General features: G+C 39.9%; 2 protein-coding genes across 2 annotated transcripts in view; both read left to right on the forward strand.

The window, feature by feature from the left end:
- Positions 1 to 27,880, forward strand: part of LOC148083122 (NLR family CARD domain-containing protein 3-like) — a 102,627-nt gene that overhangs the window by 22,684 nt on the left and 52,063 nt on the right. The window lies entirely within an intron of this gene.
- Positions 4,183 to 5,691, forward strand: LOC148083123 (uncharacterized). Its single transcript, XM_087785602.1, has 4 exons — positions 4,183 to 4,217; positions 4,880 to 5,053; positions 5,122 to 5,295; positions 5,622 to 5,691. The coding sequence occupies exons 1-4, from the start codon at positions 4,183 to 4,185 to the stop codon at positions 5,689 to 5,691; spliced, it is 453 nt and encodes a 150-aa protein (XP_087641728.1).

The following is a 27,880-nucleotide window of genomic DNA, read 5'->3' on the forward strand; positions in this document are numbered from 1 at the left end:
AATCACTAGTCCGAGTCAAGTCTCGAGTCATAAATCACTAGTCCGAGTCAAGTCTCGAGTCATAAATCACTAGTCCGAGTCAAGTTTCGAGTCATAAATCACTGGTCCGAGTCAAGTTTCGAGTCATAAATCACTAGTCCGAGTCAAGTCTCGAGTCATAAATCTCTAGTCCCAGTCAAGTGTCGAGTCACACATCACTAGTCCCAGTCAAGTGTCGAGTCACACATCACTAGTCCGAGTCAAGTGTCGAGTCATAAATCACTAGTCCGAGTCAAGTGTCGAGTCACACATCACTAGTCCGAGTCAAGTGTCGAGTCACACATCACTAGTCCCAGTCAAGTGTCGAGTCACACATCACTAGTCCCAGTCAAGTGTCGAGTCACACATCACTAGTCCCAGTCAAGTGTCGAGTCACACATCACTAGTCCCAGTCAAGTGTCGAGTCACACATCACTAGTCCCAGTCAAGTGTCGAGTCACACATCACTAGTCCCAGTCAAGTGTCGAGTCACACATCACTAGTCTCAGTCAAGTGTCGAGTCACACATCACTAGTCCGAGTCAAGTCTCGAGTCATAAATCACTATTCCGAGTCAAGTCTCGAGTCATAAATCACTAGTCCGAGTCAAGTCTCGAGTCATAAATCACTAGTCCGAGTCAAGTCTCGAGTCATAAATCACTATTCCGAGTCAAGTCTCGAGTCATAAATCACTAGTCCGAGTCAAGTTTCGAGTCATAAATCACTAGTCCGTGTCACGTTTCGAGTCATAAATCACTAGTCCGAGTCAAGTCTCGAGTCATAAATCACTAGTCCGAGTCAAGTCTCGAGTCATAATTCACTAGTCCGAGTAAAGTTTCGAGTCATAAATCACTAGTCCGAGTCAAGTTTCGAGTCATAAATCACTAGTCCGAGTCAAGTTTTGAGTCATAAATCACTAGTCCGAGTCAAGTCTCGAGTCATAAATCACTAGTCCGAGTCAAGTCTCGAGTCATAAATCACTAGTCCGAGTCAAGTTTCGAGTCATAAATCACTAGTCCGAGTCAAGTTTCGAGTCATAAATCACTAGTCCGAGTCAAGTCTCGAGTCATAAATCTCTAGTCCCAGTCAAGTGTCGAGTCACACATCACTAGTCCCAGTCAAGTGTCGAGTCACACATCACTAGTCCGAGTCAAGTGTCGAGTCATAAATCACTAGTCCGAGTCAAGTGTCGAGTCACACATCACTAGTCCGAGTCAAGTGTCGAGTCACACATCACTAGTCCCAGTCAAGTGTCGAGTCACAAATCACTAGTCCCAGTCAAGTGTCGAGTCACAAATCACTAGTCCCAGTCAAGTGTCGAGTCACACATCACTAGTCCCAGTCAAGTGTCGAGTCACACATCACTAGTCCCAGTCAAGTGTCGAGTCACACATCACTAGTCCCAGTCAAGTGTCGAGTCACACATCACTAGTCCCAGTCAAGTGTCGAGTCACACATCACTAGTCCCAGTCAAGTGTCGAGTCACACATCACTAGTCCCAGTCAAGTGTCGAGTCACACATCACTAGTCCGAGTCAAGTCTCGAGTCATAAATCACTATTCCGAGTCAAGTTTCGAGTCATAAATCACTAGTCCGAGTCAAGTCTCGAGTCATAAATCACTAGTCCGAGTCAAGTCTCGAGTCATAAATCACTATTCCGAGTCAAGTCTCGAGTCATAAATCACTAGTCCGAGTCAAGTTTCGAGTCATAAATCACTAGTCCGTGTCACGTTTCGAGTCATAAATCACTAGTCCGAGTCAAGTCTCGAGTCATAAATCACTAGTCCGAGTCAAGTCTCGAGTCATAATTCACTAGTCCGAGTAAAGTTTCGAGTCATAAATCACTAGTCCGAGTCAAGTCTTGAGTCATAAATCACTAGTCCGAGTCAAGTTTCGAGTCATAAATCACTAGTCCGAGTCAAGTTTTGAGTCATAAATCACTAGTCCGAGTCAAGTCTCGAGTCATAAATCACTAGTCCGAGTCAAGTCTCGAGTCATAAATCACTAGTCCGAGTCAAGTTTCGAGTCATAAATCACTAGTCCGAGTCAAGTTTCGAGTCATAAATCACTAGTCCGAGTCAAGTCTCGAGTCATAAATCACTAGTCCGAGTCAAGTCTCGAGTCATAAATCACTAGTCCGAGTCAAGTTTCGAGTCATAAATCACTAGTCCGAGTCAAGTCTCGAGTCATAAATCTCTAGTCCGAGTCAAGTTTCGAGTCATAAATCACTAGTCCGAGTCAAGTCTCGAGTCATAAATCACTAGTCCGAGTAAAGTTTCGAGTCATAAATCACTAGTCCGAGTGAAGTCTCGAGTCATAAATCACTAGTCCGAGTCAAGTTTCGAGTCATAAATCACTAGTCCGAGTCAAGTCTCGAGTCATAAATCACTAGTCCGAGTCAAGTTTCGAGACATAAATCACTAGTCAGAGTCAAGTTTCGAGTCATAAATCACTAGTCTGAGTCAAGTCTCGAGTCATAAATCACTAGTCCGAGTCAAGTTTCGAGTCATAAATCACTAGTCCGAGTCAAGTTTCGAGTCATAAATCACTAGTCTGAGTCAAGTCACGAGTCATAAATCACTATTCCGAGTCAAGTTTCGAGTCATAAATCACTAGTCCGAGTCAAGTCTCGAGTCATTAATCACTATTCCGAGTCAAGATTCGAGTCATAAATCACTAGTCTGAGTCAAGTCTCGAGTCATAAATCACTATTCCGAGTCAAGTTTCGAGTCATAAATCACTAGTCTGAGTCAAGTCTCGAGTCATAAATCACTATTCCGAGTCAAGTCTCGAGTCATAAATCACTAGTCCGAGTCAAGTTTCGAGTCATAAATCTCTAGTCCGAGTCAAGTCTCGAGTCATTAATCACTAGTCTGAGTCAAGTCTCGAGTCATAAATCACTAGTCCGAGTCAAGTTTCGAGTCATAAATCACTAGTCTGAGTCAAGTCTCGAGTCATAAATCACTATTCCGAGTCAAGTTTCGAGTCATAAATCACTAGTCCGAGTCAAGTCTCGAGTCATTAATCACTAGTCTGAGTCAAGTCTCGAGTCATAAATCACTAGTCAGAGTCAAGTCTCGAGTCATAAATCACTAATTTGAGTCAAGTTTCGAGTCACACATCACTAGTCCGAGTCAAGTTTCGAGTCATAAATCACTAGTCCGAGTCAAGTCTCGAGTCATAAATCACTAATTTGAGTCAAGTGTCGAGTCATAAATCACTAGTCCGAGTCAAGTTTCGAGTCATAATTCACTAGTCCGAGTCAAGTCTCGAGTCATAAATCACTAGTCCGAGTCAAGTTTCGAGTCATAATTCACTAGTCCGAGTCAAGTCTCGAGTCATAAATCACTAGTCCGAGTCAAGTCTCGAGTCATAAATCACTAGTCCGAGTCAAGTCTCAAGTCATAAATCACTAGTCCGAGTCATGTCTCGAGTCATAAAACACTAGTCTGAGTCAAGTCTCGAGTCATAAATCACTAGTCCGAGTCAAGTCTCGAGTCATAAATCACTAGTCCGAGTCAAGTCTCGAGTCATAAATCACTAGTCCGAGTCAAGTCTCGAGTCATAAATCACTAGTCCGAGTCAAGTCTCGAGTCATAAATCACTAGTCCGAGTCAAGTCTTGAGTCATAAATCACTAGTCCGAGTTATGTCTCGAGTCATAAAACACTAGTCCGAGTCAAGTCTCGAGTCATAAATCACTAGTCCGAGTCAAGTCTCGAGTCATAAATCACTAGTCCGAGTCAAGTCTCGAGTCAGAGAACACGAGTCTGAGTCAAGTTTATAGTTACAAGTCCGATTCAAGTCTCGAGTCACAAGTTAAAGTTAATTCTCATATCAAGTCACACATTCCTAGTCCCAGTGAACACTGAAGAGACAAATAACTAGTCCGAGTCAAGTCTCAAGTAACAGATCCAGAATCTGAGTCGACTCTCAAGCCCCAAATCACAAGGACGACTCAGGTTTGAGTCACAAATCACTAGTTTAGGTCAAGTCTTAAGTCATAAATCACTAGTCCTAGTCGACGCTTGAGTCACAAATAACTAGTATGAGTCGAGTCACTATGAATAAGTCCCAGTTGACTCGAGTCACAAATAACGAGTCTCAGTCACGAGTCATAGGTGTGACTCGAGTCTCCATCTCTGCCAAAAGTATTGTCTTGAAACATGGAAGGAGATTATTTCCAAATATCAATGAAAAGGTGAGTAAACTCTTGATTTGACCCTCGCAGGCCTCCATATTCAAACCTGGAAATACAGAGAAAACATTTGAAACCTGGAGATTTAAAGAAACGACACATGTTTGAACAATGATGGAGGGAAACTTTGAAGACTTTGATGAATGAAAACATAATTAGAAGTAGAAAATAACAAGTTTATAGAAAGAAAACTTGATAGAAATCTTCAATTGAGACATTTTCATGAATCACAAATAAAAGGTGTCACCAGATGAAAACAAGTTGATCGATGTATTGATTGATAAACAACCTTCAAAAATAATCTACAAACATCTTTGTTTTTCTCATGACTTTTATTCATTTATTTCTATTGTGACTTTAGTTTTTCTTCTCTTGTGTTTGTTTCTGGTATAAAAACAACATCAATCCTCTCACAACAGTCTCTGTGTATCATGTGACACTTTTATAAATAATGAAACAAAGTCAGGAAAGTGTTGAACTGATGAAAACATCATTATTTCATGTGTTTGATCAAGTTGATCCTGATTGATAGAAAAGTCTTCAAATATTCACACAATCATGTGATGATCTTATGAATGTAAAGAGTTCAGTGTTTCCTCAAATCAAGTCTTTCAAGTCAAAATAGAGAAAAAGTCACTTGTTGACGACACTCGTCTCTTTCACAGGCTGAACTTATGTCGACTGACAGAGAGAAGTTGTTCACTTCTGTCCTCAGTCCTCAGCTCTCCGTCCTCTAGTCTGACTCTACTGGACCTGAGTGACAACGACCTGAAGGATCCAGGAGTGGAGCTGCTGTCTGCTGGACTGAAGAGTCCACACTGTCACCTGGAGACTCTCAGGTCAGAACATCATGTCTTCAGTTCTTCTGGTCTCATGATTTAATGAAACTGTTTCTCCTTCATTACAGTCTGTCAAACTGTCAGATCTCAGCAGGAGGTTGTTCTTCTCTGGCCTCAGCTCTGACATCTAACCCGTCCCATCTGAGAGAGCTGGACCTGAGACGCAACGATCCAGGAGGACCAGGACTGGAGCTGCTGTCTGCTGGAATGGAGAGTCCAGACTGGAGGCTGGAGACTCTCAGGTATGGACGGAGCAGCAGAACTCACTGACTGAGCTCCAAAGATCTTCAGACTGAACATGTGATCAGAAGCAGAGAGATGTGAGTGTGTGACGCTCCTCAGACTCTTCATCTGAACTGAGCACATGAATCAAACTCTCAGAGCTTCTCCATGTTCTCCTGCTGGACACCAGTGGAAGAACAAGGAGACAGTGGAGACTGAGCGAGTGTTTCTAGATCCATCTTTGTTGTGGTCAACACAGTCATGAAAGAACGTCCACTTAGCAGCATGAAGTCATGAAACATCTGAAGTCAAATGAACCTGATCTTCTCAATGTTTCTTCCTCCAGGCTGGATCGTGGACCACAGAGATCAACATCTGGAGATGAGAAGTGTAAGTTTGATTTGAATGATGGATGAGAACTCCTCAACTCTGTCAGCTTCTCGTGGAGCAGTTGTGATGTTGGTGACTTCATGTTACACTTGAATCTGCTGATGGAGCTTCATCAAGTCCAGGTCACTGCCCAGAACACTGGTCACCAACATGGTGTCCAGCAGCAGCTGGTGAGGAGCCTCCGTGCAGATGTAGAAGCAGCAATGTTGCCTTTCCTCATCATCTCACACTCATTCATTCACTCTTTTCACTCTTTGACTTGAGAGTGCAAATGAAGATCATCACGTTCTCAGTGGAGTGAGAAGATCTCAGTGCAGCATCTCACCTGGATGATGGTGGAGATGAACGCAGAGATGTTTCAACAACATGAAGAAACTTCATGTTAGCTAAATGCTAGTTTAGCTGCTGACTTGATATGGACACACTGGTGTCAATCAAATGTGACAGTCATCTCCTCACGATTATTATGGGATGTTCCAGTTCTCCTGGTTCTTCTCTGGAGGTGGTCCCAGTCTCAGAAGACTTCACTTTGATGGTGATCTCCACTAGATGTCAACAAACAGAGCAGCCCTCCCTGGCTTGCTGGGACACTGAGTCCATGATTGTCTTGAAGAGAAAGTTCTTCCACCATCATCACCTCTCGTGTCTTCTTCTCTCAGACTTCCGTCCACTCTCACTGGACCCGGACACAGCACACCGGCGCCTCCTACTGTCCAACGACAACAGGACGGTGGAACTTGTGACGCAGGATCAGGATTATCTGGACCATCCCGACAGATTCCACCGGTGTCTTCAGGTGATGAGCAGAGAAGCTGTGACTGGACCATGTTCCTGGGAGCTGGAGTGGAGAGGAGGAGCTTCTATCGCACTGACTCTCAGAAGAGACGGAGGGAAAGAAGACGAGTCTGAGTTTGGACAGAACCGTTATTCCTGGAGTCTGAGCTGCTCTGATGATGAAGGATATAAATTCTGTCACAATAAGATAGAAACTGTCATCAAGAGTCAAGAAGTTTCTCACAGAGTAGGAGTGAAGATCAACGTTCCTGAATCTGGATATTTGCAGTTTTACAGAGACTCAATGGTGATACCCCTCAACACCTTCTTCATCTCCACTGAACCTTTGTACCTGGGATTTGGACTCAAAGAGGTTCCTGGTTCTGGTTCTTCAGTGTGTGTGCGTGAGCTGAGGATGTGAGTGTGTTCCTCCATCAAACGTGTGTAGCTGCTGTCAATCATCATGAAAAGTGCTGACAGTGAGGAAAGAAGAAATCTGCTCCTTAAACAAACGTGTTGTTTTGAAGGAAGAAAGAATGTGAAGAATTGTTGAAGAAACTTTCTCTTTCATCACTTGTTGTTCAGTCGACTGTAAGAGTTGAAGCTCAAGTACAGCCGAGCACATGTCAGGATCTTCTGATGGTTGATGTTCTGATGATGCACACACGTGACAACATGAATATGAAGTGTAGCGTTCATACTTCTGTCACTTCTTTCTCTTCTTTTATTCTGACAATAAAGTGCATCAGTCTCCATGAAGCATAAACCTGACGACCTGAAATACAATCAAAGAAAACACTCGTCTCTGAACTGAAGCAAAAGTTGATCTTTGACTCTATTGTTGACACTCAGCAGTAACTTCAGCAGCTAAACTGTCGACTGACGCTCTAAACTTCACATCCACACGGTAAGTGGTGCGTTCATGGACCAATTCAAACTATGAGATGAAATAACAGCTTTAATCAAAAGTGATCAATGTGGTGTTCAAAAGATGCTGAGACGAGGGAGACGGCAGCGTAAAGAACTGACTGGATATAAAAGAGGGAAAAACATTCCAGAGGTATCAAAGGCAGATGCTCCAAACTTGATAAATATGTTCTGAAAGACTTTTATTTTCATCCAGTTGTTTTTCTGCTGGATAAAAAAAAAGCCATGAATTCATAAAGTGACATTCAACTGAAGAAATGAAGATCTGAGTCACTGTAGTCCGAGCATATATTTTACATGTGGACACTCGAAATATCACTTAAAACACAGAAAAGCATAAAAGTCCTGTTTATTAAACTTCCTTTTTCCTTTTCGCTTTGCTTTACCAGGGGATCCACCATTAGGACATAAAACCAGTGCTGTGTCTCAAATCGCATACTACTCTTAGTATACTAGAAGTTAGTATGCATCAGGATAGTGTACATACTAACTAGTAACTAATTCTCCACAGATAGTATGTCTCAAATCAAACTCTGCTGCTACACACTAACCAGAAATCACATGACAGCTTCTTCTTCTACTTCTATTTAATGATGTTTCAAGCAGCTGTTTGAACGCATTCGCCACCTGCTGGCAGCACGTATTGCAACTTTGGAAAAAGAAATAAAGAAAAAATATGAGAATCTAAATATTCGCGAGATATTTAAGATGGTATCAGCAGCGAAGACGTGTTTATCCTCCTACTGCTGCTGAAAATACACCTGTAAGTATATGAATATATATGCATTTATATATGATGTAAATTCCGTTTAAAACGTCACTAAGATCGCGGCTGTTTAGTGTGGTTAGTGTCCATCGAACCATGCTCAGTTTTGTGGGCGTGTTAGTACGCCAATTTAGTGTGCATGGCGCACTAAATTTCGCATACTAAGAATTGAGACGCACTAACGCACTAAAAATACTAACTTTTAGTACGCTAATATGCGATTTGAGACACAGCACCGGAATCCCCAAATTTGGATACTATACGTATACGTATTCGTCGAATGAATCTAGAGCCGAACGGAGCCAAAAAGACCCAAAGCTCCCCAAAGTGCCTCCTAGAGTTTAACTCCCTGTTCTTGTCTTAAAATATAAATATAATTGTTCTGCACACATGAATGATACAAATGAACAAAACCCACACAATAACATAAAATAAAGTAAAATAAAGAAATAATAAATATAAAGGGGTGCTCTTTCAATATACTAAATATTACTATTGATACACAGTGAAAAACCACGACGCTTGACAAATCACAGCAGAGTGGGAGGGGTTGGGGTAAACAGGATTTCATCTCCAGAAAGAAAGTGTGGCAGGGCTTAAGCACATTTTGTAATGTAGATATTTCAATGAAAAGAGCGTTTTGTACAAACAGACACTGATGGTACAATAGAGATCCAAGATCAATTTAAGAGAAACTCAAATCGACACTTTGGTTGCACTTTAAAGGGGTGAATGTTGTCCTCAGTGATTAAACATAAAAAAGGTGACTTGACACGACAACATTACAACACCACAAATGATACAATTTTATTAATTATAATAGTTATTTGATGCATTCATTTTAATTATGACAATGTGTTCAAATATGATACAACCCGAGCCTTGAGCGACGCCTGTAGTTTTCCGGGACTCGGCTATCCAGGAGGAGAGAAAGCGGGAGGAGGGGCGAGCGGAGGACGACCACTGATGTGAGCGAAGAAGAAGAAGAACCAGCAGAAGCGTCATCATCATCATCATCACCTCCAACACTGACGAAAAAAGCTGTGTCTCAAATCACATACTTGCGCTCTCAAAGTTAGTATTTTTAGTGCGTAAGTGCGTCTCAATTCTCAGTATGTGAAATGTAGTGCTCCAAAACTGAGTATGGATCGATGGACACTTTCTATCCTAAACGGCTCCATCTTAGCGACATTGACTAGTAAATGAAAGTTACCATATATATATATATATATATATATATATATATATATATACATATACATATACTTACAGGTGCATTTTCAGCCAAAAGTAGGACAATGACACGTCTTGGCTTCTGATACCGACGTACATATCTCGCCAATATTTCGTTTCTCATATTTTTTCTTTATTTCTTCTTCCAAACTTGCAAGACGAGCTGCCAGCAGGTGGCGATAGTGTTCCTACAGCTGGTTGCAACCATCGTTAAATAGTAGTAGAAGAAGAAGCTGTCGTGTCATTTCCTGTTAGTGTGTAGCAGCAGAGTTTGATTTGAGACATACTATCTGTGGAGAATTAGTTACTAGTTAGTACGTACACTATCCTGATGCACACTTATTTCTAGTATACTAAGAGAAGTATGCAATTCGAGACACAGCTCATGTCTTCAGGTAAATCCACGTTTCTCCTCCATCTTCCTCCACGAGTGACGTTCGTGTGTCACTACAGCACTCAATATGTGATTGTCAATCAAATCGATCGTTTCTCACCACGCGACCCTGTTTTGAATGAGGGAGAGTCGGGGTCACAGTGACCTGGACCAGCCAGCACCCACTGACACCACTACCTCACCAGCAACAATTTAAAGACACTGTTTGTAGCTTCATTATCGAGCTGGATTATGACCACCTGCTGAATAGCAATTGTACTTTAGTGAGTCAGTGGTTATCAAAAGCGAAGGTAATAAAAGAAGAAAAAGTTAAATGAACGATTTCTCCCGTTTCGTGTCCTAATTAGACACATTTGAAGACAAAATGAAACTAATACACAAGGGATAGCATTGTTTTTTTTTAATTCCCGAAACTAATAATATTATACATGTGCTGTTTTCTGTTTCTGAATATTTCTGGAAGATAGATAAAGTAAATAAATACAGATAAAGTACATCCATACATCTACAAACCAACATGCAAAAAAACAAACAAAACAAAAAAATGCCCACATCATTTATATCAGACCTGGGCAAAGTGCGGCCCGGGGGCCACATGCAGCACTTTGACTGTATTTATGGGGCCCCCATAATGTCAAAATATGATCATGTATGAATGGTTCTGTTAACAAATGTATTTTGTATTTATTATTAATTTACATTTTCACACTTTCTTTTTCCCTCCTTTCTTGTGTGTAAATTTTAGAGTATATATTAATCCCTCAAAACATTTTTTTTAAGTTAGTTGAAGAAATGTTTTGAAAAAAACTCATATATACAAGAACAAAATTGCATCTTATTTATCTTAATAAATGTCACGGCCTAATGACAAATGAAGAAAAGATATCCTTGAAGAATTATAATTGCTCACCTGTGATTTAGATGTATAGCCTGACAAAGGACGTTTACATACAAATTAGTGGTCACAAAAAAATACATACATAAATACACAAGAAACACACATAATAAAACAAATAAAAAGAAACAATCAAACAAATATTTACATAACAAACAACAAGAATATTTTGGATAATATAATATAATATATTTATAAAATTGTTATTTATGGAAACAAGAACAAATGTTAAATAAAGGACATTCTTGCCGACTCTTGTCAATTATATACAGAAAGTCGATATAGAAGAGTCAGAATTGATGATGTTGCATCGGAAGAAGTTCGAATGGAAAACATAAGAAAGACAGTTCATGACAAAGTACGGCAGGAGAGACGGACATGCAGTGAGGACAGACATGGGACCAAGAATGGTGGAGAGAGGGTGTGAACAACGAGGGAGGAGAGGAAGACAACAAGGATTAGGATTTTCTCCCAACAACATAGTCACCAAGATGGCGGTCGTTTAGGCGTTTAGGGTAGAAAGTGTCCATCGATCTATACTCACTTTTGTGGCTGTTTCAGTGATAATTTAGTGTGCATGGGGCACTACCTTTCACATGTTAAGAATTGCGATGCACTTTTGCACTAAAAATAAAGTTTAAGTACGCAAGTATGCGATTTGAGACACAGCTCTGCACTTAACTGAAGCCTGTGTTGCTGTTTACCATCATAACACACATAACACACACCTTTTTGAAGCATATTTTCACCAAACACACCTGATTTAAACATATTTTTAGTCTTAATTATGTATATCTTAGATTTTTATAATATTTATCTTTGCCATTCCTTTTTATTTTATTTATGCAGTTTTCTATTTTGTATTTTTCCTTAACATTTCTCCCACATTACTAGCAGCATCTGTTGTAACATTTCTCTCTGTGAGATGAATAACGAATCTATTTAATAGACTATATAGTTTTTCTTCTAAAACCTGCAACTCAGATGACTTTATTGATATGGATGTGACAGAGATAACCATAGTCTGTACTAATGAAAATCTATTCATGCATTTCAATGTCTGCTGCTTAAATGGTGCTTTCTAACCAAATCCAGCATCAAAGCACGTATTGTCACTAATAGCAGCACAACATCATTGAGCAATATTGTTCATTAACACAAAAGTATCAACAGAAATACTGACCTGTGCTTCTCATGTGGTCAGGAAATGATGGTCGACAAAGATATACCAGGGTAAGAAGGGGAAGAGTCAGAGAGGACTCCCGCCTTCAAGCCTGGCAGTAGACAGCTCATCGCCGGCAGCAGTGGTTAAGTTTGAATAGCAGAACAATGTGGATCATCTTGGAAAACTTGTCTACTATGGTCAGGATAGTGGTCAGGCCGTTGGAAGGATGCAGACCAGTGACAAAGTCGACGGCGACCGGGACAGGGAGAGGCTGAACCAGACCAGGTGATATTAACCTGCATGGGCCCTGGAACTGCAGAACCTGGGTTCAGAGGTGAACTAGGACAGTAGGGGAACCTCTAAGGAAAACAACTCAGGTCGAGAGCGACCCTCACATCGGTGCTCCCAAAGCCGGTTATCCTCACGAACAGCCAGGGAAATAAGGCCTTCTAGGGACTCTGGTTTATCCCAGGTCGATAATTGGTTGTGAATCTCATCACTGAGGCTGGTGGTGAACACTGATTTAAGAGCGGGTCATTCCAGCCGGACTCAGAAGCTACCACCCGAAAATCGATGCTAAACTGGAAGACGGAGGAAGAGCTGTGGCGCAGCTTTAAGAGTTCACTAGAGACAGCTGAAGAGTTGTGGAATGGAAAATCAAACACCCGACATATCTGCTCAGAAAATGAAACAAAGAGTTAAGACGATCTGCCTTGGAGCTCGCTGAATCTTATTATCTTCCGCTGGGTTCATAATTGGTCAGCAGGTTCTGTCATGAGTTACTTCACAAGGTGACCCAGATGCGGAAGAGAATGAAATGACAACGGCTTAGGTGACAAAAAGACTATTCAATACAAAAACAATACAACAAATGTCCAGCAGATGGTGACAGTGTAACTTGAGTACTTTCTCTCAGTCCAACAATAGCGCGTGAATAAAAGAGAAGGTTCAGGCGGGTGTGGCTGAGAGCCACGAGATCCACTGGGGCAGACGAGAAACAAACAAAAGCATAAAATAATTAAATACACCCTTTGAACGAAGACAGTTAACACAGTCCACACAGAACTTTTAAAATGTACTGTGAAGGTCATTGTGAGATCCAGTTCAACAAAATCCCTCTCCGGCCATTGGGCACCTGCTCCCAGGTCATCTGAAGAGCAATAATTCTGTCTGAATGCAGGTCAGCAGATGAGATGATCAGCCCTGGAAGGCACTTGTCCCATGTATCACTTCCTGTTGTCCTTTCAAAAGCTTCTCTAAGATGAGTTTCTGAATGTGCTACGACGATAGTAACCATAGTTCTGTGAACAAAACAAACCCTCCTGTTCAAGCTGCTGAGCCTGTGTCCCAGCCCAGTCAATTCATCTATTACTGCCCAGTGAGTAGCCAGAAGCAGTCCTGTTATCCCAGCCACTCTAACACAACAAGGCTGTTGAGTTGGCGAAATTCATTTAGAAGAAGGTTTAATACCTTTTTATCAGTCAACCAGGAAGGTTTGTTTTTAAAGTAGACTGTAATAATATCTTCTTTAAGCTTTAGTAATCATTCTTATTTTAAAAATTGTGTTTAATTTCCTACGCTGGTAACTAGCCACACCACTAGGTATGGAATGCTAAAGTTATGAGAGCGATCAAAGCTTTTATTGTAAGTAAAATGTTGTCGATACTTGGAAAATACAGACCTCTATGTATCACCGCCAGACTGCCAAGTCAGGATCCAGTGCTGCTCCAAATGTTACAGATGAAAAGAGTTTCTAACTCTGGTTTTCATCCAGGATATATTTGCCGAGACTCAAAACAGGAAACCCAAATGCAGACGCAAGATCAGGATCAAATCATAACCTTATATTAGACAAAACAAAACGAGCAGGCACCACATGATGATATACTGATATAAAGAATCTTCCAACTAACACTAGGTCTATTGACCAACTGAAGACTCCAAATCAAGGGGAACAGGGAGAAGGTGAGAAGGCGTAGGTGACAGAGATCAAGATAGTCGGGTCAGGAGCATGAGAGAAGGTCCACGTGACACACAGGGATCAGGGCTTCACAATAAAGACAGGAAGTGAATGACGGTACGTTAATATTAATCATTGAGTACCTCAAATACCTATTGGTGTATTTTCAAATGTGATTTAAACCCATCATTATTGGGATGTATAGATCATTTATCCGTGTAATTCCATTTCCCAAGGTACAGTACACAGAGAATGACTAAGATAATAAATGATTTTCTCTGCTTCTTAAAAACCTTCCCTTCCTGCTTACATAGGGAACAATCTTCGGACCATTAATAGTTTACTTAACTGTTCTCTGAATAAATCTTAAATCTTTGTCATAAAACGTTGAATGTGATTTAAAAATTCTTCCTTTTCGGAAAAAAAGGTTTGTTCTGTTTAGAATACATTCTTAGGCTTGTTATCCAATTAATTGAATAATTAATAATAAATAAATTCTTTTTTTTCCCTTTAAAAAGCCATGAAAGTCTGTCAAATGCTGCTCAGAGGAAAAACAAAAGAGACTCTGGAGAAAACTGTTGTTATGTCTGAGCTACATTCATCTCTCAAACACCTGAGGTCACTTTGAAACATACCAGTGATGTCACAGAGTAAATATATTATTGGCAGATATGAGCATGTCTGTTTTATTTTTGATGCTCTGAAAATGATGTCTTTTTATATTCTGTTTGTGTATGTTGTTTTGAAAGTTGTGTGTTTTCTGACGATCTGTTCATTTATCCCTCCGTTATGGAGTGCTTTTTGTTGATTCATTGAGAAGTAGATATTAAGTAAAGATAATTATTGTTTCCATTAAATAACTGCTGCCACTCCAGAGCTGTCATCGAACCAGAGCTCTGAACCTGGTAGATGCGTGTGTGACTTCCTCTCTATAGTCATTTGAGACGGTCTGTTGAAACTTGTTAAAAAACACAATTAGGAAGACAGGAGTGAAGCTTCCTAAACATTTCGCCTTTGTTCCGGGATTCAACTTTCCAGCAGTGTTAAGAGCGTGAGCAAACAACAGGAATGGTGGCAGCAAAACAGATGATGACGCGTGTGTTTAAAAGCATTCAATCACCCACTTGCCAAAATATACATCTGCTAACAGATGTTTCCGTCAGTGCTGGCAACCAAGAAAGATGATAAACATATTTGATTGTTGTGCGGGTATAGAAAGCAGTAACTCTTGTGAGGTTGCACTTGTGTCGAATAAAACGATTTCTATTAATAGATGTTATGTTTCCTTATATCGTAGATTAAAGTCTTTCACAGTGGGATTAACGCATGTGATGATGGTTGCTGTGGGCGAACGAATGGGTGAAGGGTGAACCTTTTCTAACTGTTATCCGATCACGTTGTTGAAGATGACAGTTCAGAATTTGTGTTGAAGACCCTGTTCAGAGTAGAGGTCATGTACAGGAAGTTTTGGATCATGTTTATTTGAAATCAACTTGGCCTCGTATGTCAACTCAGGGTGCACTGTGGACATGCAGGTCACTAAATCTGGAACAAAGACGTATTCAGATGATCAGTGTTTTTTTTTTACAAACTCGCAGCATTAAAGCTGCATTCACGTAGTAGAATATTAGATTTCACAGGGTTGTTAATATTTTAACTATTTCATGGAAATATGAAGATTTAAAAAAAAGGTGTACCATATTGTCTGTGTTGTGTTATCACTGAAGGACACACAACAATGTCCGACAAGCAATCTGGCGAAAAGACAGATATCTATTTTTGGTATTTACAAACACAAACAAACAAACACTAACACAAACTCACTCAGCGAACACAAAAACACACACACATATTCGTGAACTTTGAGTTAATTGATGTTCATTTGAATTTGTGTGTTTTAGACTTTCTCATGGACAAACGGATGAACCAGCTTATGAATAGAATGGACTCATCACAAGTATGATAAGCTACGCGGAAACATTTTCCTCTTCTTTCCTTCTGCTGTTGCATTTCATAACGATTAATGGGTGAAGATCGTGGGCAACTGGCATAATGGTGACACATTCAATGGAGGGTTTGAAACTTTGGGTACAAGGTCTTGATCCCTGCAGAACACTCCAGACATCATAGCTACAGCTTAGATCTATATTGTTTTCAACAAACATTTCTATACGTTTTAGAGCAGGTTTTAGGATCAGCTGTTCGGTGGCAGAAGTGTGGTGAGGATGTGGGAGTCCACTTCACTCAACTACCAGTCCACAGTTCATCCCAGCCCGGATGTGAGAGGTTGGTCGACAGGTCGAGGACTTGCGATGAAAGCAAGGGGGTGACCAGAGAGCAAAACTCAAACTTGTTATTAACATGAAAGGGCAAACAGCCTTTCAACCTATTTAAGGTAAAACAAGCTCAGAAGATTCTTCTCTGATTATTTTCCTTTTCTTTCGGTTATGGTCTCATTCTGGGATTCTTCCAGACTGAATCAGTCCTTTGACTACAACAATAAACAAGACTTCAGGACGCTCAGAGATTAGATAAACCTTCTGGAGACGTGTGGGATGTTGGCTTAGCTTTTTTTTATGTTTAATGGTTCATGTGACAATATTCTTTAATTTATTTGATGTCTTTATGCAGTGAACTTTTCCGCCTAGTTTTAAGACTGACTTGATAGAAAAATGACATAACACTGTGTACAATGAAACATAAGTTGTCATGTTAAATTAATAAGTCTTGCATATGTTGATTCCTATAATTATATAGAATTTAAGCTTGAAACGCATAAGCTCGCCACCAAGCAAATGTAGTATAACGGCTAACTGGGAAACTACTCAACATCTTTAGAACAAGCTTGTTGTCATTTTCCTTTATTCTCATAAAAAATATTTCACCTCAGGCTCTACGTCAAAACATTTCAACTGAGGTGATTTAAATGAACAGTTATGTCTTCACGAGATGATATGTCGTCTCGTGAAGACATACTGTTGAGTTTCAGCGAATGTCAAGAGTGAGATATGAGTTAGATAGATAGTGTGGGTGGAGGATGATGATTTAACTATTAAGTTCTCCGAAAGCCTTTATTTATTGGATATGATATTTTCGCTTAGAAATTCTACATTTTCCAGAAGACAATGACATGTATGAGCAAAAGCAAAAATTGTATGTGTATATATATATATATATATATATATATATTATGTTTGATCGCTTTCTCTAAAATTCTACATTTGAATGTTTTGAAATTATATTATATATATACTGTATATATTTTGATTCTATATATATATTTATATTATTTAAATATTAAAGCCTGCCATTTCTGATTATTTATAACCTATTTATTGGGTGACAATCTTAATTTGTTTTAAACAGTGAAATATTGACGTTCTGGGTTTGTGTTTGTGCTCCTATTTGTTTATGGGGCAAAGCCTGAGGCAGGTTAGGGAGGAGACGTCTTTGTGTGAGTCAACCTCTCAATAGAAAAATGATTTAAATCAGTTATTGAATGAAAAGAAATTCATCCTTTCATGTCATTCAATTATTTAAAAAAAATCATTTGATGCTTCTTTAAAAATAACAACATTTAAATCAAATAAAATATTCAACATTTGAAACGTTAAATTCAACCATTTAATATTTCGACGGCACTGATATACTTCCATAGTTATATTTCAAAATAATATGGTTGTTTTAAAAATATATTATCTGAGATACAAGTTGATTTTATTCTGAAGGATATAATGGTTAGTTTTATGCTCCTAAAAGCCTCAGAGTCATGAAGTGTAAGATCATGAAAACTAACCTGAAACCTTCAACATCCCTTGTTTAGCAACATCTACTGTCCTGGTCGTAAAGAAAACTCCATGTTTCAACTGGTCTGGTCTCATCAAAGATAATCACCACCAGGTGAAGGACACGTCAGACTCCAGTGCTGTGTCTCAAATCGCATACTAATCTTAGTATGCTAGAAGTTAGTATGCATCAGTTTAGTATGCATACTAACTAGTACGCAAATTCTCCGCAGATAGTATGTCTCAAATCAAACCCTGAAGCTACACACTAACCGGAAATCACATGACAGCTTCTTCTTCTACTTCTATTTAACGATGTTTCAAGCAGCTGTTTGAACGCTATCGCCACCTGCTGGCAGCACGTATTGCAAGTTTGGAAAAAGAAATAAAGAAAAAATATGAGAATCTAAATAATCGCGAGATATTTAAGATGGTATCAGCAGCGAAGACGTGTTTATCCTCCTACTGCTGCTGAAAATACACATTTAAGTATATGCATATATATGCATTTATATATGACTTAACTTCCGTTTAAAACGTCACTAAAATGGCGGCTGTTTAGTGTGGTTAGTGTCCATCGAACCATACTCAGTTTTGTGGGCGTGTTAGTACGCCAATTTAGTATGCATGGCGCACTAAATTTCGCATACTAAGAATTGAGACACACTAACGTACTAAAAATACTAACTTTTAGTACGTTAGTATGCGATTTGAGACCCAGCACAGGTCTACTTGTCCGGCCGAACGACCTCGACGCAGGTTTTAGGAGTCGAGGAGTCACACCACGTTGACGCAGTTCCCGGCGCTCGCTGCTGCCCTCTTGCTGCAGTAGGAGAAGTTGCTGTGATTGGTGGACGAGCCGTTCATGTGCGAGAAGATTCACACAAGAGGTTGAAAGAGCTTCAGTACGATTGACTGACCTTTCACCCCAGTGACCCTGTTGGTATCTCCTCACTGGTGTCTGTCATTTTAAATAGACTTTGTGGATGTGTTGACAACTGAAGTGGGAATAGTTGACATTCCTGTGTGTTGCCAAGTGTTCACTAAACACTTTCAGCAAATATCTCTGCTCCCATCGCTGGAGGAAGAAATGACTGTAACTTTACTGAGATACTAGAAAAATACTAAGTATTTTAGTGCCATCAGAATATCGAAGCATTATTCCAGTTCAATCATTTTTTTTATTTAAAAGTTGAATTTGTTTTTATAAGAAAAAAATAAATAGAGAAATAATTAAATAATTAAAATAATACATTTTAATTTATTTTTCTTCAAATTGAAAAACTATACAAATGTGATGAATCGTGTCTGAAGTAAATCAGTGTCATTGGAATATTGATGGTTGAATTTAACATTTACTGAAATAGAATTTATATGCTGTATGTATATTTGTATATATATTTTTTAGTCCAACACATTTTATACAAATATATCGTACAGTATTGTCTGGTTTAACATTTTTGGGATTTAATTTACAAGACCATCATTTTTTTTGATAACTTTTTTTTATTATTTTTTTTATGATATTAGCTATATTAGATAGAGCTCACATTATCAATTTATATTTATTTTGTTTAGTATATATATTTTTAAATATATTTATATAGCACACTCCACAACAAATTGGTGGGCTTGACTGTGGAGTCTTCATGCTGAAGGTGAGATAGTTTTAAGTATTTCAAATTCAGGTTCTATTTAACACGTTTATCATTTAACTGTTTCCAATTTATCTTTTTTATTGTTTTTTTTAGTGGACCTGGTTCTGAGGGAGAACTTAAGGGACTTCCATGAAAGACAAGTCCTACAATATTGAATTACTGAGTGAAGAACCCACGTCTGACCAGATCATTGCAGGACAGAAAACCATGATGACGGAGAGATTCGTTTTTTATTTCACGTGTCACACCTGTATACGTGCCTGTCATGCGCGGAATAGTTTTCAAAACATCTTATTTTTATTTAAGTCACATTACGTAGCAGGTATCATTAGATCATCCATTATATTCCAGAAGTATCTTTAAAGCGCTGTTTACTCACTAGTTGTGTTGTTTCTAATTATAAATAAACTAAATACGTGTTGAACGTTCAACTAACTCCCCGTTTAATTCAATTTAATCACGCTTTGTCGTTCGATATGAAAATCATGTTTATCATTTGAATGTGTTACAGATTAGTTTCAAAAACATGCTCGCAAACTGGTATTTAAAAATGTCTCTGTTTAACAAAATCACTCGTCTGAAACAACTTCCTGTCCGGATTTACGTTCCGTCTGAAATGACCGGCTGCAGATGGACCCTCCTCGGGCTGGGCGGCCAAGATGTTCACCTGGCGGGGAAACTACGACCTGAGGCGCTAAAACTCCCGCGCGGAGCTCGTTGTTTTCTTTTTATTCACCTTTTGGACAACTTTGTCGAAGCCTCGAGTGTCAGCCATGGCCTTGAACAACTGTTTCATCGTGTTTAGCGACATCAAAGACATCTTGTCGCTCCGACTGACTCCCCTACAATGTCAGAGTTTGTTTTGAAAATACCGGAAGTGGGTCCGCTTAAAATGTCGTCCGGGTCTCTGAAGCCCGTTTTATATATGTTTATTTTATTTTACTTTGTATCATAATATGGTTTCATTTTACTCCAAACACACATCCTATAAACTATATGTTTATATACATATTTATTAAGATATTCTAATTCAAACTTGCATGTCTATAAATACATTTGACGTTTTTCTCAGTGTGTAGTTTTGTTGTTACAGTATTTCACGATTTAGTTTGGGTTAAAATATATTGTATATTATACCTAGAGTAATCTTATATTTAATACAAGATACATATTAAATGAATATATTTTAAGATATTCAATCTCTGAGCAATTTTTTTTACGTGCACGTTTATAAAAAAACACGTTACATATGTTTTTCTTTTGTTTCAGTATATATAAAAATATTTAAAGGTTATCATTGAAAGTGATACATTTTACACTCTACACAAGTAACCACAGATCTTATAAACTATTATAGTTTTTGGTAATCAAGGAGATCTTCAGAGGGATTCAAAAAGTGTATCTATGTATCTATCCTTGTATTCACAGACTGCTTTGACACCACAGACTGGGATGTTCTGCTGAATTCTCATGGTAAGATACACTGTCTAACAGATTATTTAAATTTCTGCTAAGACTGTCCGCTTTTACATTAATAATAAACCATGGGTAACGAAGGAGGTCAAGGATGTCCTTTACAGGAAGACGGTGGCTTTCACTTGAAGGGACAGAGGCGAAGACGAGTACAGGAGTCTTGATACTTGACTTTTTGGACTGGAGTCAGAGGAACCACTTTCAGCTGAACACCTCAAAGACCAAGGAGCTTGTCCTGGACTTTGGGAGGCCTAGGACAAACCCAAGTCCAGTGTCCATCAGATGTGACGAAGTGTCCCAACCTGGGAGGCCAACCCACCTCATCAACCCCACCTGCGAGAGCTCGATGGAGGAGTAGAAGAGGCCTCAGAGCAACCCAGTCGGTGCCTGATCATCAAACTGTTATGGTTTGTCTTCAAGCCAGTTTAGTCTTTCCTAATCCACTTGTTTTGCCTGCCTGCCTGTCTGCCCACGTAGTAATTCCGACCTCTCCTCACAGGATAACCGACCTGCTCCGTCCAACCTTCCGCCTGCTCCTCAACCACCAGAACTCCGGTCCCGGGCCACCACCACCTGCGCACCGGCCCTGTCTCTCTCCACCAGCACTGTGGAACTTTCTGCTTCCTCCGAACCTCACCCACCTCAAGCAAGACACTGACGCTTCATTAAAGAGTGCTTTTCGGCCCTCGTCACAGAATGATCAGGCCACACTCGGACTCAGCGGACTAGGAAGCCGTGAAAGGAGCCTTTGCCGCTCAGGGATCACTCCTGGAACACCACAAGCAAACTCTGGATGAGCTGGTAGCAGTGATAAAACAACTTTCTGTAAGTGTTGGTAACCTGTGTGAGCAAGACACGGCACCTGTAGCTCCCGCTGCTCACACGCATGCCGCTCATCCACCTGCTGCTGTCTCCGTCATGCTGCCTCGTCTCGAGGCATGGGTTCCTACTCCGGATCGTTACGATGGAAACCTGGGTCAGTGTCGAGCATTTTTATTACAATGTGAGATCGTGTTTGTACAACAACCCTACATGTAAGCGACGGAGGGATCCAGGATCGCCTTCATTATAAGCCCCTGTTGCACCGAGACACTCTCGCCTGGTCAGCAGCTGTTAAAGAGAGAGGTCATTAGACTGCTTTTCTTAACAAACTTTTGTTGTGGAAATGAAGAAGGTAATTGATCAGCCCGTGAGAGGAAAGGAAGCATCGCAGCGTCTTCTGTCACAGAAGACCGGCGTGATTTGCTGCTACCAGTTTCCTGATGTAATCAGATCTGGTAGTTTCCACCATTTCAATTTATGAAGACATCAGATCCCTGAGGTTAAGTCTCTGCACCTCAAGTTTAGTAGACTTCCAGAGACGTTTAGTCTTTCGACAAAGTCTCTTCAGACTCAGGAGATCTTCATTTGTCCAAGGGCACCATTTTTTCTGAATTTTCAAGTTCGATTTAACAGGTGCCACTTGATCCAGTATTTCATCACAATTGTCCTGTCACCAGTATTTTTATTATACTAAGAGCGGATGTCACGTGATGTGACGTCACAAGGCCATATAAGGAGGTAGGAAGCTGCAGTGCAAAGTTTCACAGCCAAGAGCATGATCACGTCTCATGTCAGCAGCTTTACGTCGTACGCCGTTTGTAGCATCGTTGGTATGTAACACTTTTTATTCTTTAGTGATGTTGAACTTATTTGTGTTGGTTAATCGTTTGATGTCTCGTGCGGGGATCGCCTCATTATCATTTGTGAACGCATGCTGCAGATCAATGTTCATTTATACACAATTAAACTGTGATCATCGTGTGATGATTTGCCTTTAATAGGTAATTGTCTGTTAATTTGAATATACTGTTTCTTAATAATGTACAGTTTATCTTTCAACAATGTATTGCAAATATATTTTGTCTGTTGCTGTTTTCAGTTTTACAAAAAGATTTGCAAGTCAATAAACCTGAGTACAAAGAATCCACCGCTTCAGAGTCTTGATGAGCAAATCGTGTTTAGCTTACTGCCAAAACGCAAGTCAACGTGTGGAGGGCAGGATAACAATGATCAGTGAAACAGTGAATCAAACTGTCCATGTCAAGGTGGTCATTAAAGGAAAATGGATCAAACATAGCAGAAAAACTGTCTGCAGTATCGGCTGAGATGACACGCCTCTGAGACCTGACGTTCAAAGGCTTAGGTTCAGGGATGAAGTCCTGGTTAAACAAGACAAGAGAATGATCACTCAGATGGACATCATGTACAGATACATTAGAAATGTCCAGGCCAAGAGTAAAAACCAACTCTAAAATGTGGCCTTTTTAGTTCAGAAATATGTTGCTCAAAATTAAAGGCTGAAGTCGAAGTTAAAAGTTATTATACAGAGCAAGATGTGATGTCATCAACATGAAGATTAAAGTCTCCAAGAATAAGAACAGATTCCAAGTCAAGTCAAGTTCTTTTATTGTCAAATAAATCTACAATAAAATGCAAGTTGTAAAAAAAGATCAAAGTCGTTCTTGTATCGCTGAAACAATCTGGGTGTACGTGTGATGAAGTGAACTTTGTACAGGTGTGGCAGCAACAGGTGATCTCCACAAAACTGTTGAAGCGCTCGTGACCACTCCTGGATTCTTTCCTCTACTTGAACATTTTGACAAAAAAGTGTAAAACAGAGACGTCTTGACCCTCGTGGTAAATGTTTTGTTTTCATATTGTAACCGTGTGAATCAACAAACAATGTTGCACTGTTGGTCTCTGACAGGACACACCCCCTCACTCACGGGCGTTTTCATCGATCAGTGTTTCCCTGAGTCTGGATCAGAAGGAGCTGAGCTCACCTGGAAGTTTCATCTACAAACATGGGTACAAGTCAGAGCAGAGAGCTGCTCACAGGTCAGTGACTTTCTCACCGTCTACAATCTATCATGTCTGCCCAGCAAGAGTGAATGAATGAATGAAGGGTGTGGTCGTGAGATGAATGAATGAATCAAGAGTGTGGTCGTGAGGTGAATAAATGAATCAAGAGTGTGGTCGTGAGTTGAATAAATGAATCAAGAGTGTGGTCATGAGGTGAATGAATGAATCAAGAGTGTGGTCGTGAGGTGAATAAATGAATCAAGAGTGTGGTCATGAGGTGAATGAATGAATCAAGAGTGTGGTCGTGAGGTGAATGAATGAATCAAGAGTGTGGTCGTGAGGTGAATAAATGAATCTTCATCGTGATAATGTGTTGATTGAATAAATGAAAACATGCAAAAAAGAAATGAAACAAATTGAAGTGGAACAAAGAATGTTGTGTTTAAACAAGTGACTCAAACATTCAGATCCATGATGCTGTTGTGTTTGTGTGCAGGTGTGGACACAGAGGAGGAAGATCCTCCCTCTAAAAAACTTCAGGGTGAAGACCATGACAGTCAGACCAGAGCTCAGAGGTGAGAAGATCACTTCTCCTGTCAGACCTTCAAATACTGGAATCATATTCTCACTTCAACTTGTGTGTGTTCAGATCAAAGCTACGTACATCTGCTGGACCTGGACCTGGACCTGGACCTGGACCTGGACCTGCTCCCAGCTGTGTGTCTCTGAAGAGTGACAGGTCTATGGGAAGATATTTTGACTTCAAAGGTGAACAGAAGCATCAGAGGTGAGAGACAACAGGAGCAACATGAGAACATCTAGTGTTTATTTAAATATGCAGAGAAAACTATACAGTATATCTATACACATGAGAGGAAGAAGAACATAATAATAATAATAAATCTTATATGAAACCATCTTTCAGGAGACTCAAGGTCGCTGCAAAATAAAATCACGAATAGGATAAAATCACACAATTTAACCAAACAATTTCATTTCTTCTTTTAGGAATTACTTTTACTATTGTCCTGGATGAACTCCCATTTATGTTACGACCTGTCTGTCTGTCTGTCTGTCTGTCTGTCTGTCTGTCTGTCTGTCTGTCTATTCCCAAAATATAATACAAAACCCAATACAAAATACAAATTGGGAAAAACACTCTTCACTTCCACACTTTGTAATAATCAACTTAAATACTGGCTCACAGCCGTCAAAGAGGCAACAAAAGGAAAAGGCTGCTCAAGAGAACGCAGGCCAAGCAAACAACTACAATTTTACGACAATGAGTTAACGTTTAAAATATACAAACAAAAGAACCAAACTTAACTCCCAGTTACAGTGCATGGAACTGACCCTTCCTGTTAGAGGCTAAATCTGATCAGTGGAGGTCGTAACACATCACACCTTCAAATACTGGAAATACTTTCTCACTGCGACTTGTGTGTGTTCAGATCAAAGCTAGAACCTGGACCTGGACCTGCTCCCAGCTGTGTGTCTCTGAAGAGTGACGGGTCTATAGGAAGAATAATTAACTTCAAAGGTGAACAGAAGCATCAGAGGTGAGAGACAACAGGAGCAACATGAGAACATCTAGTAGTTATTTAAATATGCAGAGAAAACTATACAGTATATCTTTACACATGAGAGGAAGAAGAAAAAAAAGACAGAGAGGGAGAGAATTAAAGCAGTGTTTGCAGTATTGCACTTAAAGCTATATTTTACATTCACCACAGAATATTGCATGTGATTAAGGTGAGGTAGTGTCTCGTTCATTTTTGCAGTGTTCAGTGTTTTTTATTTGCAGTCAGTCTGGCTGTTCTCGGGAGAAAACTGTTAAAGAAGTTTTTCACACCTGTATTTGGGGATCCTCTGCCATTCTTCCTTGAAGAACCTTTTCTAGTTCTGTTAGGTTGTATGGTGAACGTTGATGGACAGACATTTCAAGAATGGTCACAGAGTTGTTCCGAAGCAACTCCTTTGTTATTTTGGTTGTGCTCGGGGTCATTGTCTTGTTGGAAGGTGAACCTTCGGCCCAGTCTGAGGTCCTGAGCACTCAAGGGTTTCTTCCAGGATATCTCTGTACTTGCATTCATCTTTCCTTCAAACCCTGCAGCTGAAAAACACCCTCATAGCATGAAGCTGCGTCCACTGTGCTTCACTGTTGGATAGTACTGGACACTTGATGAGCAGTGCCTGGTTTTCTCCACACATTCCTCTGAGAATTGAGGCCAAAGAGTTCCATCTTGGTCTCCTCAGACCAGAGAATCTTATTTCTCATAGTCTGAGAGTCCTTCACGTGTTTTTTGACAAACTCTATGCAGGCTTTCATATGTCCTACACTGAGGAGAGGCTTCCGTGGGGCCACTCTGCCATGAAGCCCTGACTGGTGGAGAACTGCACTGATCGTTGACTTTCCAGAACTTTCTCATGTCTTCACTGCATCTCTGGAGCCACAGTGATCTTTGGGTTCTTCTTCACCTCTCTCACCAAGGCTCTTCTCCCACGATTGCTCAGTTTGGCTGGACGGCCAGGTCTAGGAAGAGTTCTGCTCGTCCCAAACTTTTCCAAACCATTTAAGGATTATGGAGGCCACTGTGCTCTGAGGAACCTTGAGTGCTGCAGAAATTCTTCTGTAACCTTGGCCTGATCTGTGCCACAATTCTGTCTCTGAGCTCTTCAGGCAGTTCCTCCGACGTCATGATTCTTATTTGCTCTGACATGCATTGTGAGCTGTGAGGTCTTATATAGACAGGAGTGTGTTTCCTAATCCAGTCAGTTTAATGAAACACAGCTGTGCTGTGTCTCAAATCGCATACTAATCTTAGTATGCTAGAAGTTAGTATGCATCAGTTTAGTATGCATACTAACTAGTACGCAAATTCTCCACAGATAGTATGTCTCAAATCAAACCCTGAAGCTACACACTAACCGGAAATCACATGACAGCTTCTTCTTCTACTTCTATTTAACGATGTTTCAAGCAGCTGTTTGAACGCTATCGCCACCTGCTGGCAGCACGTATTGCAACTTTGGAAAAAGAAATAAAGAAAAAATATGAGAATCTAAATAATCGCGAGATATTTAAGCTGGTATCAGCAGCGAAGACGTGTTTATCCTCCTACTGCTGCGGAAAATACACATTTAAGTATATGAATATATATGCATTTATATATGACGTAACTTCCGTTTAAAACGTCACTGAAATGGCGCCTGTTTAGTGTGGTTAGTGTCCATCGAACCATACTCAGTTTTGTGGGCGTGTTAGTACGCCAATTTAGTATGCATGGCGCACTAAATTTCGCATACTAAGAATTGAGACGCACTAACGTACTAAAAATACTAACTTTTAGTACGTTAGTATGCGATTTGAGACACAGCACTGGACTCAATGAAGGTGTAGAACATCTCAAGGAGGATCAGAAGAAATGGACGACATGTCAGTTAAATATGAGTCACAGCAAAGGGTCTGAATACTTATGACCATGTGATGATTTCAGTTTTCATTATTTAATATATTTGTAAAAACTTCTACATTTCAGTTTTTTCTGTCAAGGTGCGGAACTAAGTGAACATTAATGAGGAAGAAAAATGAACTTAAATGATTTTAGCGAATGGCTGCAATGAAACAAAGAGTGAAAAATTAAAAGCTCATATGATCCACTGATTACTTTCTGTATCCACCATATGTAGTTACGTGTATGTGTATTTGAAGTACAGGTACAGATCTCATGCTACGAGTGTCTAGAAAATATACACCAAACTTCTCAGAGATTGAGGTGCAAAAGAAATCTGTGACTCACACCTGCAGATTCAAGAGGTCGTGTTTAGTAACTTGTACTCGTAAACTTATGTAAAAATATAGTCAAGGTTTCTTTTTCGTCTTTTACGACTACAAGTGTTCAATCACTCATGTGTACCTTCTTGATTACGAGTATGAATATGTAGTTACGTCAATGCAACTTAATAGTACGAGTACACATGTCATGTAACGGGTACGTTGGACTAAAGCACACGTTCATGACTTCATACATATTTGACTTGACTTACGGACATATTTAGTAGAAGATCTACGAACTTCTTAGTACATGAGGCACCAGGTTCTTTAGGAAACAACAATCTCACCACACCTGTCGGAATCCCCTCCCATCGGCACATTTGTAAACTTGCCAATTTTCCCGCCTTTTGAAATAAACGTGCACAAACTAGAATATACATACGTACACATAATTTTAAGAACATCAGAAATGCACATGCTATTGTTGCCATTGATATGTATATTCCTGTGACATCGCAAAGAACCCAAGTTACAGTGCATGGAGCTCACCCTCCCTGTTGGAAGCT

The sequence above is a fragment of the Callionymus lyra genome, chromosome 3 (assembly GCF_982586985.1).
Source record: "Callionymus lyra chromosome 3, fCalLyr1.hap1.1, whole genome shotgun sequence".
NCBI lineage: Eukaryota > Metazoa > Chordata > Actinopteri > Syngnathiformes > Callionymidae > Callionymus > Callionymus lyra.